Source organism: Anopheles arabiensis, chromosome 2, assembly GCF_016920715.1.
Source record: "Anopheles arabiensis isolate DONGOLA chromosome 2, AaraD3, whole genome shotgun sequence".
In the NCBI taxonomy this organism is placed as follows: Eukaryota; Metazoa; Arthropoda; class Insecta; order Diptera; family Culicidae; genus Anopheles; species Anopheles arabiensis.
Genome location: NC_053517.1, coordinates 33,119,096 through 33,133,957, shown reverse-complemented (window position 1 = coordinate 33,133,957; position 14,862 = coordinate 33,119,096). Strand labels below are relative to the sequence as shown.

Here is a 14,862-nt window from a genome sequence, read left to right as displayed (position 1 = left end):
AATAATACAGCTTTGCTCTCTCGTTCAAAGTCGAGATCGCCAGGGGAACAAATCAGCAGAAAGAAAGCGCTGTGTGGTGTGTGAGATATTGTGCAGCATTGTTAGCATTAACGTAATTGTTCCAGCAAACAACAGCGCGCGACACCATGGCCGACAACGAGCAGAAAGCGATGCAGCTGATTGCGGAAGCGGAGAAAAAACTGAACTCGTCCAAAAGTTTCTTCGGCTCGCTATTCGGGTAGGTCCATTCGAAACTCGCTAAGCCAAGACGACACCTTCACTATCAGGAGTGTGAAATCAGAGGAAAAAAACAAGTGACTCATCCCGCTAATTTGCTTACGAGGAAGTTTGGGGAGGAAGAGGTCACCCTGCTGGAATCAAGGTGCTGTGACTAGTATGTGTCTCAATAGCTGCTTCCGAAAAGGGTGTCTCCCCATCCCCCCATTTTGGGCACGTAGACACACGCACACACACACTCAGTTTTCCCGCTGGATGAAGGGTGCTCTTTGTTTTTCCATCTCCGATCCAGCTGCAGCCGACCACCGACACCGTCAGACTGAATTAGGAAGATAATCAATAAATAGCTCCCTAATACTTTAATACGTCGTCATTTCAATTCCCTTCCATTGCAGTGGCGGTTCGAACAAGGTCGAGGAGGCCGTAGAATGTTACCAGCGGGCGGCAAATATGTTTAAGATGGCTAAGAAATGGAGCCAGGCCGGATCGGCCTTCTGTGAGGCGGCCAACCTGCACGCCAAGGCGGGCAGCCGACACGACGCGGCCACCAACTACGTGGACGCATCGAACTGCTACAAGAAGGTACGTTTTTAAGCTTCCGATGTTGCGGTTTGCAGCACACTGTTTTTGTAACGAAATTTTCTTCATTGCCCTTCCCCCACCAGACCGACCCAAATGAAGCGGTCAACTGTCTGCTGAAGGCAATCGACATTTACACCGATATGGGCCGGTTCACGATGGCTGCGAAGCATCATCAGAGCATTGCGGAAATGTACGAAAACGAAGCAAACGATTTGGTATGTGCATGGGGTGGTTGGAAATACGCCAAGCCATTACTCCATTTCTAATGCCCCGCATTCACTCACATCCACAGCAAAGGGCGGTGCAGCACTACGAACAGGCGGCCGATTATTTCAAGGGCGAAGAATCCACCAGCTCGGCCAACAAGTGCATGCTGAAGGTGGCCCAGTACGCGGCCCAGCTGGAGGACTACGAGAAAGCGATACAGATCTACGAGCAGGTGGCCGGCTCGTGCCTCGACAGCTCGCTGCTGAAGTACAGCGCCAAAGAGTACTTCTTCCGTGCGGCCCTGTGCCACCTGAGCGTGGATCTGCTGAACGCTCAGCACGCGATGGAGAAATACGCACAACAGTACCCGGCATTCCAGGACTCGCGAGAGTACAAGCTAGTGAAGGTAAGAGAGTCCACCGTTTCTCGGGGGAAATTGTTTCACACTTTCACGCATCGCTCCCTTTTGCATTTTAGACGCTGTGCGAACATTTGGAGGAACAAAACGTGGATGGGTTCACTGAAGCGGTCAAGGAGTACGACAGCATCTCCAGGCTGGACCAGTGGTACACCACGATCCTGTTGCGAATCAAGAAGCAGGCCAACGACAATCCGGATCTGCGATAAGCAGCTCGCCACCAAGAATATCTATCACAATCCGCTCGTTTTGGTCTATTTGTGCGCGCCTCCTCCCCTTCCAGGCGGCATTATAATCACACGTACATACACACGGACATACACAAACCAAGACCTGTTTGTTTAAGTTTTTAAACTGTTGTGTTTTTGCGGTTCGAAACTATTGTTTTTTCGCGGGCGAGTTGTGTCCGCGCACCGAACCGATTAAATGCATGACACTCTTCACTCTGTCGTTTCGTGCGGTTACCCAAATACGGCCGAAACCGATGGTGTTACGGGCGTATATCATACCTTTTAAAACTCATCTATCCCACTGGAATTAATGGAAAACGTAGGCCACAATTTTATCGTCTCTAGACGCTCTAGAATATTGATAACAAAAGGAAACACACAGCCACACAAAAACTATTCGCTACAACACAGTAAACTGTAAAAAAGTGTCGCTATTAAAAAAAGCCACCCTCCCTTTTCGTAGTGTAATAACCATGCCACCACCCCCTACCCCTGCTCCTCTTTGGCAGGGTGCATCGAGATCTGTTGATCCCTGTTAACCTCGAACCACGCGGCAACCTCCATTTGGAATTGCGTTTGCGCATGTACGTACGTTGAGTCTTACAACACTTATATAGCAATGCTTATTATACATTGTTTTTTGTTAATAAATTAAACAGCATTAGATAATTAAGTGGTTAAGGCATGGAGCTGTTCCACACCGAAGCAAACGGACCAGGCGTACATACACACATACACAACACTCACACAACAGACCACCGTGGTGGTACCGGGCCGGTGGTCCAGGAACGGATTGCAATTGAGTGAAATTAGCTGGAAGATCGTGGCCAGAAGTAACCGAGAACTGAGCAAGCAAGTAGCTTTTTCCCGCCTCTCTGTACAAGCCACATACACACACGTCCTCCCACCGGGTCACGTGGATTTGTTTGCGCTCATTGTTTTGCTCCAAAAAACACACACACACACACACACACACACACGTATAAATATATATAGATTATGCCTGCCAGAAGAATAGCGAAACAAAAACAAAAAATCGTTCAATAGGCTAGTGAATGCGATCCTTTCGGTGTGCGGGGCAGACGGGGCAGGTGGACGAATGGGTCACGCGTGCCAGAAGTCTGTACCGCTTAGTACGAAAGATGCATTAACAACGTAAAGAATAGTAATGATTCGCGCTACAATTCGACATAATACCGCAAAAGATATAGAATTCTAGTAAACAAAAAGAGTAACCAAACACTCAAGCCAGTACGTATCTTACGTCCCACTCCTCCACCTCCTCCCCCTCCACCAGCAGAAGGGACTGCAGTCACAGACAGAGTGCTTGCTGCAGGTGCAGTGGATCAGTGGACACATTGTTGCTACCAAAATCTACCCATGCATTCGTGGCGTACGCAGGCTCGTGTGCAAATGTTTAGATGGCTGGCTAAGGGCACGCATAGTTAAACCAGACCGCGCCCCGAATCCCAACCACGTGCGATGCGGATAGGATGTTGATATATGAGCGGAACGAGAGAGAAATCGGCCCAAAGGAGAGTAAGATACGATCGAGTACGATCGAGCGAAATTAATCGAGCACTACACACCACTAGCAAAAACCACAGTTAAAATGGGCCTGGCAATGAAGGGGGCTGGTATTATCACTTTCTTGCTAAAACAAAACTCACAACAACAACAACAAAAACATACATTAAATCTATTATTAATGTACACGAATATGGGGAGGGAATAGTACAGCATTACTATATATACATATATTCTCGAGCAAATTGCGACAACAGACAGCGAAAACGGACAAGCAGATGGGACAGAGATAGATGAGAGTGGGAGCGGGGTGAAAAAAAAACAACAAAACTATACTAACGATTACATGTTTCCAATTGAATTGCAATAACAAAACTACCGTGAATGAAGTCAATAAAGTAAAATCAACGCTATAAACGCTAAATAAAAAGTGTGCTGTGTCGATTTCCTTTTTTTTCGAATTTCCAACGTGGTGAAATGCATTTCTACACTAAAGCATCGGACCAGGCGGGCACGGAGCATGTACCACACGTACCCCGGTGCAGCATAAATCTCTACATAACAACCTTCCCCCGAATTAAATGCCCTTCCTTCCCTAACGTTGGCTTTAGGCATTGGATGCAATATAGTGGGGTGTGCAAACGCGAGCATTTTCCACCCCTTGTTATTGTCGTTGAAGTCTCTCTTTCTGACTCTCGCTCTCCCAATCTCTCTCTCGCTCTCTTTCTCTCTCAATACATGCACACATTCGCGCGCGCACCCTTCTATCAACAGCACACCATCAAAGCAGCCACCCAAAGGTGTCCTTTTCTCATTTTTCTCCGCGGATATCCTGTTCTCCCTTCTGTGTGTGCGTGTATGGCAGTCTCTCTCTCTCTCCCTTATCGGAACGATTTAATTGTTGCCGTAGCCGAGAACAACACACACACGGGGAGTGGTATTTGAACATCGCTAGGATACAGAGTTGGCGATTTTTTTTGCCTTGCGCGCACACACACACACACACACACTCGTACGCCTTTACGTACGTTTGCCTCTATGTGTGTGTGTGTGTGTATTGGTAATGACAGTGGCAAGGATAACGTGTACTGGTCCATTTTCACCCTTGCGTTGGAAAATTCAGGAAAATAATAAACTCAACTTAAATGAGAGACCGACCAAAAGAGAGAGAGAAACTGCGAGAGAGAATAGTGGTTGTCATCCGTTTTGGGTCGCGGACGGTTGTTGTCTCCGCGGTTTCGGAGCTACAGTAGTCGAACGAAATGTATCCCTTGTGCCCACGGGTTTAGTACGTACGGTGGTCGTGGTTGGTTGGTACAGGATTCAGGATTCAGGGGCGAAGATTTCCAGGGCACGAAACAAGTGGCCACTATTGTCCGAACAAGAAACATCCACAATTTCAGGTGTGTGCGTGTGTGTGTTTGTGTGTGTAAATTCGACACCCAAATCCACCTTTTGCATTCAACGACAGGGAGAGCCCAGGACGAGCAGAGTCCTTTGGTGAAGCGCAGCGGAGCAGGGAGAGGCCGATATAAAACCAAAATTATGAAATCGTCTCAGACTGAGGTACCGTATCCTAATGGCAAAATAAAGCTAAGCCTCTGGCCGATAATCGCCCGAGCATTCGAAACGCGCAGTGGTGGCACAATCGCACAACCGTGAAATAATCGACCACATTAACACACTGCGTCGAATTGCCATAGAAATTGTGCTCTAAAACAAACTTACCAGACCTCCCCGAGCACGTTCATTGAACACACACACGCGTTAATTCACTAGGTGCTGCTGCTGCTGGATCGAAAATTACGCAAAAAAGCACAACAATTTTAATCAACCCCCTTTGGTGGCGATGCTCTTGCAAACGCAAACCCAGAACCACACACGGCAATGGGGGAAAAACTGAACGAGATGCAGTTTTAGATAGGTTTTTGGTGATGCTCCCCAGTTGCCTACTAAGCCGCCCCTTTCGGTAAACGGTGCTGATGAGGGCCTACTAGATTGTACAGCAGCACAAACCCCGCGGCAGAAAACGTGGTCGCAGGTGGCTGGGATTGGTGGAGAACAAGCAAAGCAAAAAAAAAACACAGAAGTGAACAACAATAATTGAGTCGATTTTTGGGCAGACAATCGGCCGTCACATCATAATTCGAAACATTACGGAACATTAAACGTGAACATTGCGGCCATATCAGCGTGGTGTGCACACCACGAAAGTGCGTGTGCGTGTGTGTGCGTGTGTGTGTATGTGAAAATTAGTTTATGCAGTACGCCCTCTATTCGGAGCAGAGTGCACTGGTGAACACAGATATCCGCCCCTGGCGCGGACAGAACCCAAAGCAACCCGCGTGTCCGAATGTGAGAGCAACGATAGAATCAACCGCACGAGCGAATAGTGATAATCTAGCATACCCCGTTTTTTGGAGTGTTAGAGCAAGTATGGAACAGCGTGATCATCGTGCATAGACGTTCCTGGCGACGCGTAGTGGGAGCGTCCTGTGGAGCTTAAAGTTACCTCGTTACAGGCACGCCATGGCTTTGGAACCATCCTACCGATTGTAATCCCTCTAGCAGGATCCACCCAGTCATCTCCAATTTGGGGGGCGGCAGGATAAAACACGAAAACAACCATCCCAAGTCAAACCGGGGCCACAAGCGGGCCAACCGTGTGCTTAAACTAAGCTAAAACTAGGCCGGACATGTGTCTATGATGAGACTTTCGAAGGTGTCGCCTAAAAAGTGTTTCTTTCTTGTTTTATGTTTCGCCGTACTGATATTATTAGTGTTTAATTTAAGGTAAGTGCTGTAGTGACGCAGTGATGAATTCACTGCAACGTGGTTAACAGCGTCATTCATATTCTGCAATTCAATTGTGTCGCTTTTTTGTTGTAGGGATAAAGATTGGAGTACCAAATCGCCACATGTGCTATACGCGAGAGATGAATACCAGCTAGAGGAGGCGAACGTCCGGCACGAGGTACAGTACCCCCCCTCCCCCTCGCGCCAATTGCTTTACACACAGCTAAACAGCTGCACCATCGCAGATAAGCCGCTGGGCGGTGTAGATCCGTTTCGTGTATAATTAATCCGGTCATCGCGCAACATGCTGTGCTGCGATTTCATCGGCTTGTATCGGCTGACCTTCTAATCTGTCCCGGTAACGAGTAACAACACATTTTACAACTCTCTTATTCTCTCATTGCTAGCCTTCCGTCACCACCGTGGAGCTGGCGGAGGTGGCCGACCAGCACGGACCGGGCCGGGACCGCGGAAACAACGACGACCCGCTCGACTACGGCCGGGCGCGGTCGGGCGAGCTGGCAAAGGGCGAGGCGCTGACCGCGAGCGATCTGCCGTGGTACTTCTCCCAGGGCATGCGGTACCCGAAGCCGGCGAGGCGCAACCGCAAAACGAACAAGCGGCTGGCCCGGCTGCTGCCGAGCGAGACGGCGCGGGGCGACCGCATCAGCAACCAGCTGATGTTCGTGCCGCCCAACTACGAGACAATCAAGCGGAAGGGCAAGCTGAAAACGATCCTGCTGTACAACGGGCTCAGCCCGTGGAACGTGAAAGCCGGGCGGGACGTGTTTCTCAGCTCCAAGTGTCCCGTTTCCACCTGCAGCATTACGGCGCAGCGGGAAAAGGCCTCGACGGCCGATCTGGTGCTGTACAAGGACCACTACATACCGCCGTCGGTGCCGCGGTCGCCGTACCAGATCTACATGATGTACTTCCTCGAGTGCCCGTACCACACGCAGCACGTGAAGTATCCGGACGTGTTCAACTGGACCGCCACGTATAGGTACGGGGAGGGTAGTAGTTGGTGGGAGCTCGGAATCGGACCTACCAGATTCCGATTCCGGGTTTGGAATCAATTCCGGAGCCGATTCCGAAGCTGATTCCGGAGTCAATTCCCGAGCCGATTCCGAAGTCGAATCCGGAATCAGAATCGGGAATCTACGAATCACAGTTTGCCCCGGTAACGGAATCAGGATTGACTCCAGATATGGAATTAGCTCCGAAATGAGAATCAGTTCTTGAATTGAAATAAGTTTCAGAAGCGAAATCAGTCCGGGAATGTTCAGGATCGTTTACAAGTAAATTTTGATTGTTTGCGGCTATACATACTTGGCATTATTGGACCCAAACGCCTATTCTTATGAAAATGACGAAACCGACTCCGTTGCGAAGCCGATCCAGATTTCGGAGCAAATTCCGATGCTGATTTCTATTCCGGAACCAATTCCGATTCCGGGGCCGATTCCAGAACCAATTCCGGTGTCGATTCTGGAATCGATTTTGGAGCTAGCCGCAATCGATTCCGACGAAATCTTCATTTTTCCCATCACTAGAACCGGGCCCAAAAGCCCATTTTTTGTTGTTTGCTTGGAAATCATTGAAATCTAATGGAAATGATGTTTGACTTCTAAAAACAAAACAGGAAAGACAGCGATATTGTCGCACCGTACGAAAAGTGGGAATACTTCGATCCTCGCATACGGCAGGTGGAGCAGGATCGCAACTACGCGCTCAACAAGACGCGCAAGGTGGCCTGGTTCGTTTCCAACTGTGGCGCGCGCAACGGGCGCCTTCAGTACGCTCACGAGCTTCAGAAGTACATTCAGGTACGACGAACATCGCTCTATCGTACCGATGCGATTAGCATTGATTTGTTTGTTTGTTTTGCCCTTTTCCCACCAATCCTTCCAGGTCGATATCTATGGTGCCTGCGGGACGTTCAAGTGCTCCCGCAGCACGGCGGAACGGTGCTTCGAGATACTGGACCGTGACTACAAGTTCTACCTTGCCTTCGAGAACTCCAACTGCAAGGACTACATCACGGAGAAGTTCTTCGTCAATGCCTTAACGCGCAACGTGCTGCCGATCGTGATGGGCGCCCGGCCCGAGGACTACGAGGCGAGCTCGCCCCAGAAGTCCTACATCCACGTGGACGAGTTCGGCTCGCCGAAGGAGCTGGCCGAGTATCTGCACCTGCTCGACCGGAACGACGAGCTGTACAACTCGTACTTCAAGTGGAAGGGTACGGGCGAGTTCATCAACACGTACTACTGGTGCCGGGTCTGCGCCATGCTGCACGATGAGGCCTCCTTCCGGCGGCCCAAATCGTACGACGACATCAACGAGTGGTGGCGCGGACCGGGCGTCTGCACAAACGGCTCCTGGCGCAATTTCCGGGCGCGCAATCCAGAGAAACCGATGGTGGCCGACAGCCGATGAGCGTGGAGGGCGCGCGTACATTTCGCCGGTCCGGATGATGGGGTCGCTCGGGTTTTTAGTTTTGCGCCACATTTACCCAAGACCCCGAAGGCTGCAACAATGGGCAGGAAGGCACGGTATATTGTATTGTTATAGCAAAGTTCCTTTGTTTTTCCTTTTGGGATGCTTGTAGATTTGCGAGGATCTGTGCGGTGGGGTGACGCTCACGTGCCCCCTCCGGACAAGCACAAACGAGTTTTAGTATTCATTTTCAGGTAGCATTCAGAGTTCGCCGACGAGATGCTTCTTACTATGTTAGTTAGCTAGTTATTTAGCATATTATTTATTTTACAAGTCAAACGAATTATGGTGTGGTGGTCTCTTACACCGGACACCGGACCGGGGAGTAGCGAGGGAGTTGATACACACACACACACACTAACACACACTTTGCTCACACAGTATTCAGGCGTGCGAACAATTAGTATAGCAGCAGCAGACGCAGCAGAACAGACAGACGGATAAGCGGAATTAGGCAGTCAGAAGTGCTTTATGTTCCTTCCAAACAAACAAAAGAAGAAGAAGTAGAAGAAGAAAAGGCAACAAGTAGGCAAATGCTGTACCGAAATAGGAGCCGAAGGAATGAGGACGGATGCAAGAGGGGAATCGACTTACATATGTTTCTTCGTAGTCAGTACACCATTTTAAACTCCTGGCGAGGCGGCACCAACGTGTGGCGATGCAGACCGATTCCGCGCGCCAAGGGAGGGAATTATGTTACTTAAACTATTTTTCAAATACATTACCTTTTTTGATGTAGATAAAAGAAACGTATGACAATGACAAGGAATGCAGTGCAGTTTTTTTTTTTGTTTGGTTTTGTCCTGCGGGAAGCAGCGAATTTTCAGCGTATGTATTTTCATTCGTTTGCAATTTGTACTTATGGCACGTAACGTCTAAACGTATACTGAGTGGTGTATGGTGGTGTGGATTAATAGTGGTTAACATGAAGATAGTTAAAAAAAAGCCATTCGGACACACTTAAAACTGGAATGATTTAAGCTTCACCACCAGATCCTTGATCTCGTTTTGTGGTGCTTGCTTGAGTAGCTTCATCAGTATCTTGCGCTTAAGCGCTTCCTTTTCGACAGTTTTAGAGAGCTAGAACAGAAGGGGGAAAAGCAGGGAAAACAGAAGCCATTAGGGTTAAGAGAGCTTCAAATCGAAATCACGCTGACTACTCTCACCTCGTACGCACGCTTGATGATGGCTGTGGGCATTCCCGCCAGCTTGGCTGCATTGAATCCGTACGATTTCGGGCATGCCCCATCGGTATAGCGATACAGGAACGTGACCGTCTCTTGCGTGGGATCATCACCCTCTTCGTTTTCCACCATGCAGGCCTAAAAGAGGACAAAAGAAAAACTATAATATTTACATCCTTTTTTCCCCCTCCATCGTACAACTGTACCATGTGCCCCAGTGCGATTCGTGGATCCTCGTGGAAGCTGTCCACCAGGTTATGATAGTGGGTCGAGAACATGGTGCGACACTTGAGATCGGCCAGAAAGTGGACGACCGCACCGGCCACGGCCGTCCCGTCGTACGTTGCCGTGCCCCGGCCCAGCTCGTCCAGCAGCACCAGACTGTCGGCGGTGGCATGCTTCAGGATGGCGGACGTTTCGTTCAGCTCCACCAGGAAAGTGCTGTGGCCGGCCATAATGTCATCGCTCGCACCGAGCCGCGTGAAGATGCGATCGATCAGCGTCATGCGGCAGGCTTCGGCCGGCAAGCGCGATCCAATCTGGGCCAGCACGGCCAGCAAACCCACCTGCCGCATGAGCGTACTCTTGCCGCCCATGTTCGGGCCGGTGAGCAGCACCAGGTTCGCCTTCCCGTCGCCCCCGATAGCCGTACCGTTGGGGATGAAATTTTCGGCCGCCTCGCTCGACAGGCACGGATGGATGCCTTCCTCGATCTCGATGAACGATTTGCCCCCGATGGTTTCGTCCTTGCTCAGCAGCACCGGCACGCACGAGAGGCCCTCGGTGCGGGCGTACTCCGCCAGCGACGTCAGCACGTCGAGCGTGGCCACCAGCTCGATGCAGCCCTTCCACATGTCGTAGTCGCGCGAAAACCGCTCAAAGATTCGTCGCGCCAGATCCTTCAGCACCGATTTTCGGCGGTCCTCGAGCAGCATCATCTGCTTCAGGAAGCGACGCGTCTCCTCCGTGTGGAACCGCTTCGTCGCGTTCTTGCCCGTCTTGGTGCCCTCGAGCGTGTAGTCGCCGGTGGCCTTCTTCGCCCTGCCCTCCGGCACCTCCAGCTGGAAGCGCTTCTTGTCGTTGCCGAAGTACTTGACGGTACAGCCAAAGAATTTGCTCTGCTCCGCCAGATACGCCTCCAGCTCGGCGTTCAAATCTTTGATCTCCTGCTCGATCGCATCGTACTCCGTGTCGAGCCCTTTCTCCGGCACGATGCTGCCGCTCTTGAGTGCCTTCTCGTGGTCGAACGAGCTTTCGAAGAATTCGATCTGCTTCTCCATCGACGGGAAGGCACCGGCCGGGTTGGAGTTAGCTTTCTGTGTGAGGCGAACGAGCAGCTGCGAGTGTACGCTGGCAAACATTTGGGGCAGTGGGAGCAGCGATTGGAACCCTTTGAGCGTGGCGATGAAATCGCGCATCTTCTTCTTCCCGTACACGTGCTCTTCGTACAGGATGGCCCGTCGGGCGGGATGGTCGCGGAGCGCGAGCCCAAAGCCATGAATCTGCGCCAAATGCCGTTCCATGTCCGGCAGTTGCCCCAGTATCTGACGCACATCCTGCAGCAAGTCCACGTTCTCGATCAGCTCGGTCACGGCTTCCTGTCGCTGCAGGATCTCCTCCTTTATGCAGCTCGGCGCACACACCCAGTTGTACAGCAGTCGCTTGCCAAACTTGCTGCAGCAGTGGTCCATCCGGTCCACCAGCGAGCCTTCCGAACCGACGATCTTCAGGTTGTTTAACGTGATCGAATCCAGCACCATGAACCGTTTGGCTCTTGCAGCATCATCTATCCGCTGTGCGATCGTCTCCGTTGCCTCTCTATGCTCATCCAACGGTACGTACTCCTCGAAGGTGGCAAGGGATAGGACCTGCTGATCTAGCAGGCATCGCTGCAAATACCAGACGCACCCGCCCAGTGCTTTCAGCGCGAGCTGATACGATTCCTTCGGCGTCAATCCCAAACTGTCCGTCTCGTCCAGCATGGTGCGCAGCGTCGCTGGCCATTTGGACCCTTCACTCGACGAACCCCCGTAGACGGTTTCCGCCAGATACTTGAGCGTTTTCTCGCCCGTCCAAAGCTGTGTCCCGGCCGTGAGGGCTTCCCGCTTGACGTTCGCTAGCAATGTTTTGAAGATGCGCTGCATCCCTTCGGACGGCGTAGCTCGCTCGTGCAGTACCAGCACCGGCGGATAGTGCGACAGGAACGTAAGCAGCCGGGACTGCTGATTATCGTCCTCAAACTCGCCGAGATGGAACAGTCCGATCGAGGTGTCGATAAAGCAAACGCCGTACCGACAGCCCGCCGTCCCCTGGCGGCCACTTTCCGTGATGGCCAGCATGTACCGCGGCTGATGGTTGGCCGTGATGGTAACCTGCTGCCCGAACACCTCCGTACCCATAACGGTGATCTGGCAAATCTCGCGTCGCACGACCTTGTCGTACTTGCTGGTCGTGCGTTCGACCTTGCACCGCTCCTGCATCATGTCCGGCGTTTCGGTCTGCTCGACCCGCGCCACCTTGTAGCCCTTCTCCACCAGCGTGGTCGACATGCGGTCGTACGCCGCCTCGGGAAAGCCGGAGTGCGCGAACTCTCCCTTCATGAAGCTGAACCCGAGCTCGGTCACACCCACCTCGGCGTCCATGTGGTACAGCTCGTAAAACTTGCCCACCTTGAAGAACAGCACACAGTCGAAGTTTTTGCTCTTCAAGATCCACCACTGTCGCATGGCCTGTGTGGAAAAGCAAAGTGGTAGGAAATGAGCTTAAGATGCCTTTTGTTTAAGAGCGCCGGGTAGGCTTGTTCAATCTTACCGGTGTGAGCGTGTTGAGATAGGAATCGGGCACGAACAGTGTTCTGTTGTCGTACTTCTCACTGCCCGGCCGGTTGCCGTGAATGTCCTTGATTTTGTTGGGCTTCAAAAAGTCCAGCTTCTGGTGCGTCCAAACGGTCGGCTCGTCCAGCACGGCTCCGGGGTCCTCGTCGTGCGGTTCGGCGAGCGCTTCCAGCTTGATCTTTTTCTGCACCGGTCCCTCGTCCGTTCCGCCGAGCGGTTTCTCCCCCTTGCCTGCCTGCCTTTCGCTCGTGTCAGCCGTTTCTAATGGCCGCTCAAAGGTCGAAAGCAGCGCGAACCGCTTCGTCCCCGTCTGCTCATCGTACCCTTCCTGATTGTTATTGTTGTTCGGTTTGTTCTCGTTGTTGCGACCGCCTGCATCCTCCTCCTCATTATCCGATATATCATCCAGCAGCAGGATACGGCGACGCTTCTTTTGCGTTCCGATCGGCTCGTCGTCTCCCTCGTCGGCGTCCGGCTTTACGACGGCGGGACGCTTTTCTTTGCCAGCTGATTCGATTTCCTTCTTTACGGCTGCTTTCGAGCTTTTCGGTGTACCGCTGTTGGCTTGAGGGGAGGAGGCGGAGGAGATTGCTTTTGGCCCAGCGGCAAGCGCACTCGTAGGGGTTGATGGGTTGGCGCCCGGGGGTTTCTTCGTACTGGCTGGCGAACGGGCAAAGTAGTTGTGCAGTGTGTTTGGGGAGCTGGGAAACTTTTCCTTGCTTTTCGACATTGCTCAGCGGGCACACAAACTAGCTAGAGTACTTTGAAAATTTACAATACAAACACTTTTGTTTCGCACAAAAACACGGACAGAGTGCTCCGACAACATGCGCGCGGATTTTTGTTTGGGTGTTTGACGTTTGACGCGCGCTTTTCGTGCTCGGTCAAGGTTGATACAGCACACAGCGCGCTCTGTTCACCTCGGCTGTCTGCTGAACATGCACAATGGGCGGTCTTCATCGAAATGTTTTATTTTACTACGATATTCGGGATAATTCCGGAGTGACCTGCCTATTGTTTGCATTCGCCGTTCGCGCGTCGTTCATTCCCTATCGTGAGAATTGATTAGTTTTGTTGCTATTTAGCTTCATAAAGCCCTAACAAAGACCTCTTCGCGTTGGTGCGTTTCAAAAACTGCCTTTTCCGTAAACAGTCTGTGGCGCATGGAAGACAACAACATGAATGTAGTGAGCGGCGAAACCGGTGCTGTGATTCAGGTAGTTCAGATGAATGAAAATGTACACACCGTACAGGAGCAGCCGCTAGAAAATGTCACCATAATACACATTCAAGAACTCGAGATAGTGACGCAATCGGAAGAACAGCAAAAGGAGCATCAACCGGTTCCGGTCAGTGCTGTACCACAGAGCCTGCCGGTGCTACCGGTGCCGATTGCTGATCAGCCACTGCTGACCAACCAGCAGGAGATCCAGGAGGCCATGATACTCGAGGAGCACGTCCAACCAACACCAAAGGTAGGTTACGATCACTGATACGTAAAAATATATATGCATAAGCACGGGGAATGGTATATTTTTGCAGCACTTGGATGTAGCAGACTTGCTGGAACCACAGCAGCAACAGTTGCAAGAGATGCAGCCATCCGATCCGCTTCCAACGCAGCATTCCAATCCGTCGAAAGGGCAGCAACAGTGCATTAGACCGGGTTGCAACAATCGAGCGATCGAGAGTTGGGAGTGGCTCGATGAGTACTGCAGTCAGAAGTGCGTTATCGTACACTGTCGTACCATTTTTGCCAAATTCCAACAGGATAACCTGTCACAAGACGTTCCTTCGGCGCAGTAACTCTAGGAGTCTTGTGAAATGTGGATACGTTAGAACACAGCTTTGAAGGGGATTGGTACATAAATGATTCCAATGCATTCTGATTGTTTCTGCGGGATCCGGTGGCAGTGCCCTGGAACATTCCTTCGTTACACAATCGACTTTGAATACCGACGGGTACAGCCGTTTAGCTGTATCTATTTGACATTTGTAAGGTTCCACACTGCAGTTTTGTTGGCCGTTAGAATTCAAACAAGGACGATGTCGTCCTGATCATTTTCCATATTTTCTTACGATTTTTCTCCTCTTTGCGAAACTCACACGAACTGAATAGAATTAAACTGCACTTTCTTTCGCATCAATTGAACAAACTTGTTTTATTATAAAATTTTAAAACACGAGTTTTGTTACTTTTGGTGTGTGTGTTTTGTGTACTGGTATTAGTTTAGTTTATGATTCGTTTCAACACAGTGGTCTACAAAAAAAAACAGGTCAACATTATTTATACTTCATTAAAACAGATTTTCACTAATTTCTTTTCCAGAGAGGCCATAGAGCTTCTT

The 14,862-nt window shown here is 50.8% G+C and overlaps 4 protein-coding genes across 4 annotated transcripts; 3 read left to right on the top strand and 1 right to left on the bottom strand.

The window, feature by feature from the left end:
- LOC120896319 (alpha-soluble NSF attachment protein) lies at positions 1–2,627 on the top strand. The gene is made up of 5 exons (XM_040300341.1): positions 1–238; positions 633–819; positions 903–1,034; positions 1,112–1,432; positions 1,504–2,627. Exons 1-5 carry the CDS (start codon positions 147–149, stop codon positions 1,651–1,653), a joined length of 882 nt encoding a protein of 293 aa, XP_040156275.1. The 5' UTR covers positions 1–146; the 3' UTR covers positions 1,654–2,627.
- A 1,573-nt stretch (positions 2,628–4,200) lies between these two features.
- Positions 4,201–9,265, top strand: LOC120896316 (glycoprotein 3-alpha-L-fucosyltransferase A). The gene is made up of 6 exons (XM_040300337.1): positions 4,201–4,604; positions 4,673–5,994; positions 6,091–6,175; positions 6,405–7,000; positions 7,640–7,823; positions 7,909–9,265. The coding sequence occupies exons 2-6, from the start codon at positions 5,906–5,908 to the stop codon at positions 8,434–8,436; spliced, it is 1,482 nt and encodes a 493-aa protein (XP_040156271.1). The 5' UTR covers positions 4,201–4,604; positions 4,673–5,905; the 3' UTR covers positions 8,437–9,265.
- Positions 9,266–9,304: 39 nt separating this feature from the next.
- LOC120896314 (probable DNA mismatch repair protein Msh6) lies at positions 9,305–13,358 on the bottom strand. The gene is made up of 4 exons (XM_040300324.1): positions 12,492–13,358; positions 9,887–12,409; positions 9,663–9,818; positions 9,305–9,576 (listed from the first exon to the last, which is right to left on the bottom strand). The coding sequence occupies exons 1-4, from the start codon at positions 13,242–13,244 to the stop codon at positions 9,457–9,459; spliced, it is 3,552 nt and encodes a 1,183-aa protein (XP_040156258.1). The 5' UTR covers positions 13,245–13,358; the 3' UTR covers positions 9,305–9,456.
- Positions 13,359–13,492: 134 nt separating this feature from the next.
- On the top strand, positions 13,493–14,700 carry LOC120896322 (TOX high mobility group box family member 4-B). The gene is made up of 3 exons (XM_040300343.1): positions 13,493–13,568; positions 13,668–13,989; positions 14,057–14,700. The coding sequence occupies exons 2-3, from the start codon at positions 13,678–13,680 to the stop codon at positions 14,318–14,320; spliced, it is 576 nt and encodes a 191-aa protein (XP_040156277.1). The 5' UTR covers positions 13,493–13,568; positions 13,668–13,677; the 3' UTR covers positions 14,321–14,700.
- Positions 14,701–14,862: the final 162 nt, after the last annotated feature.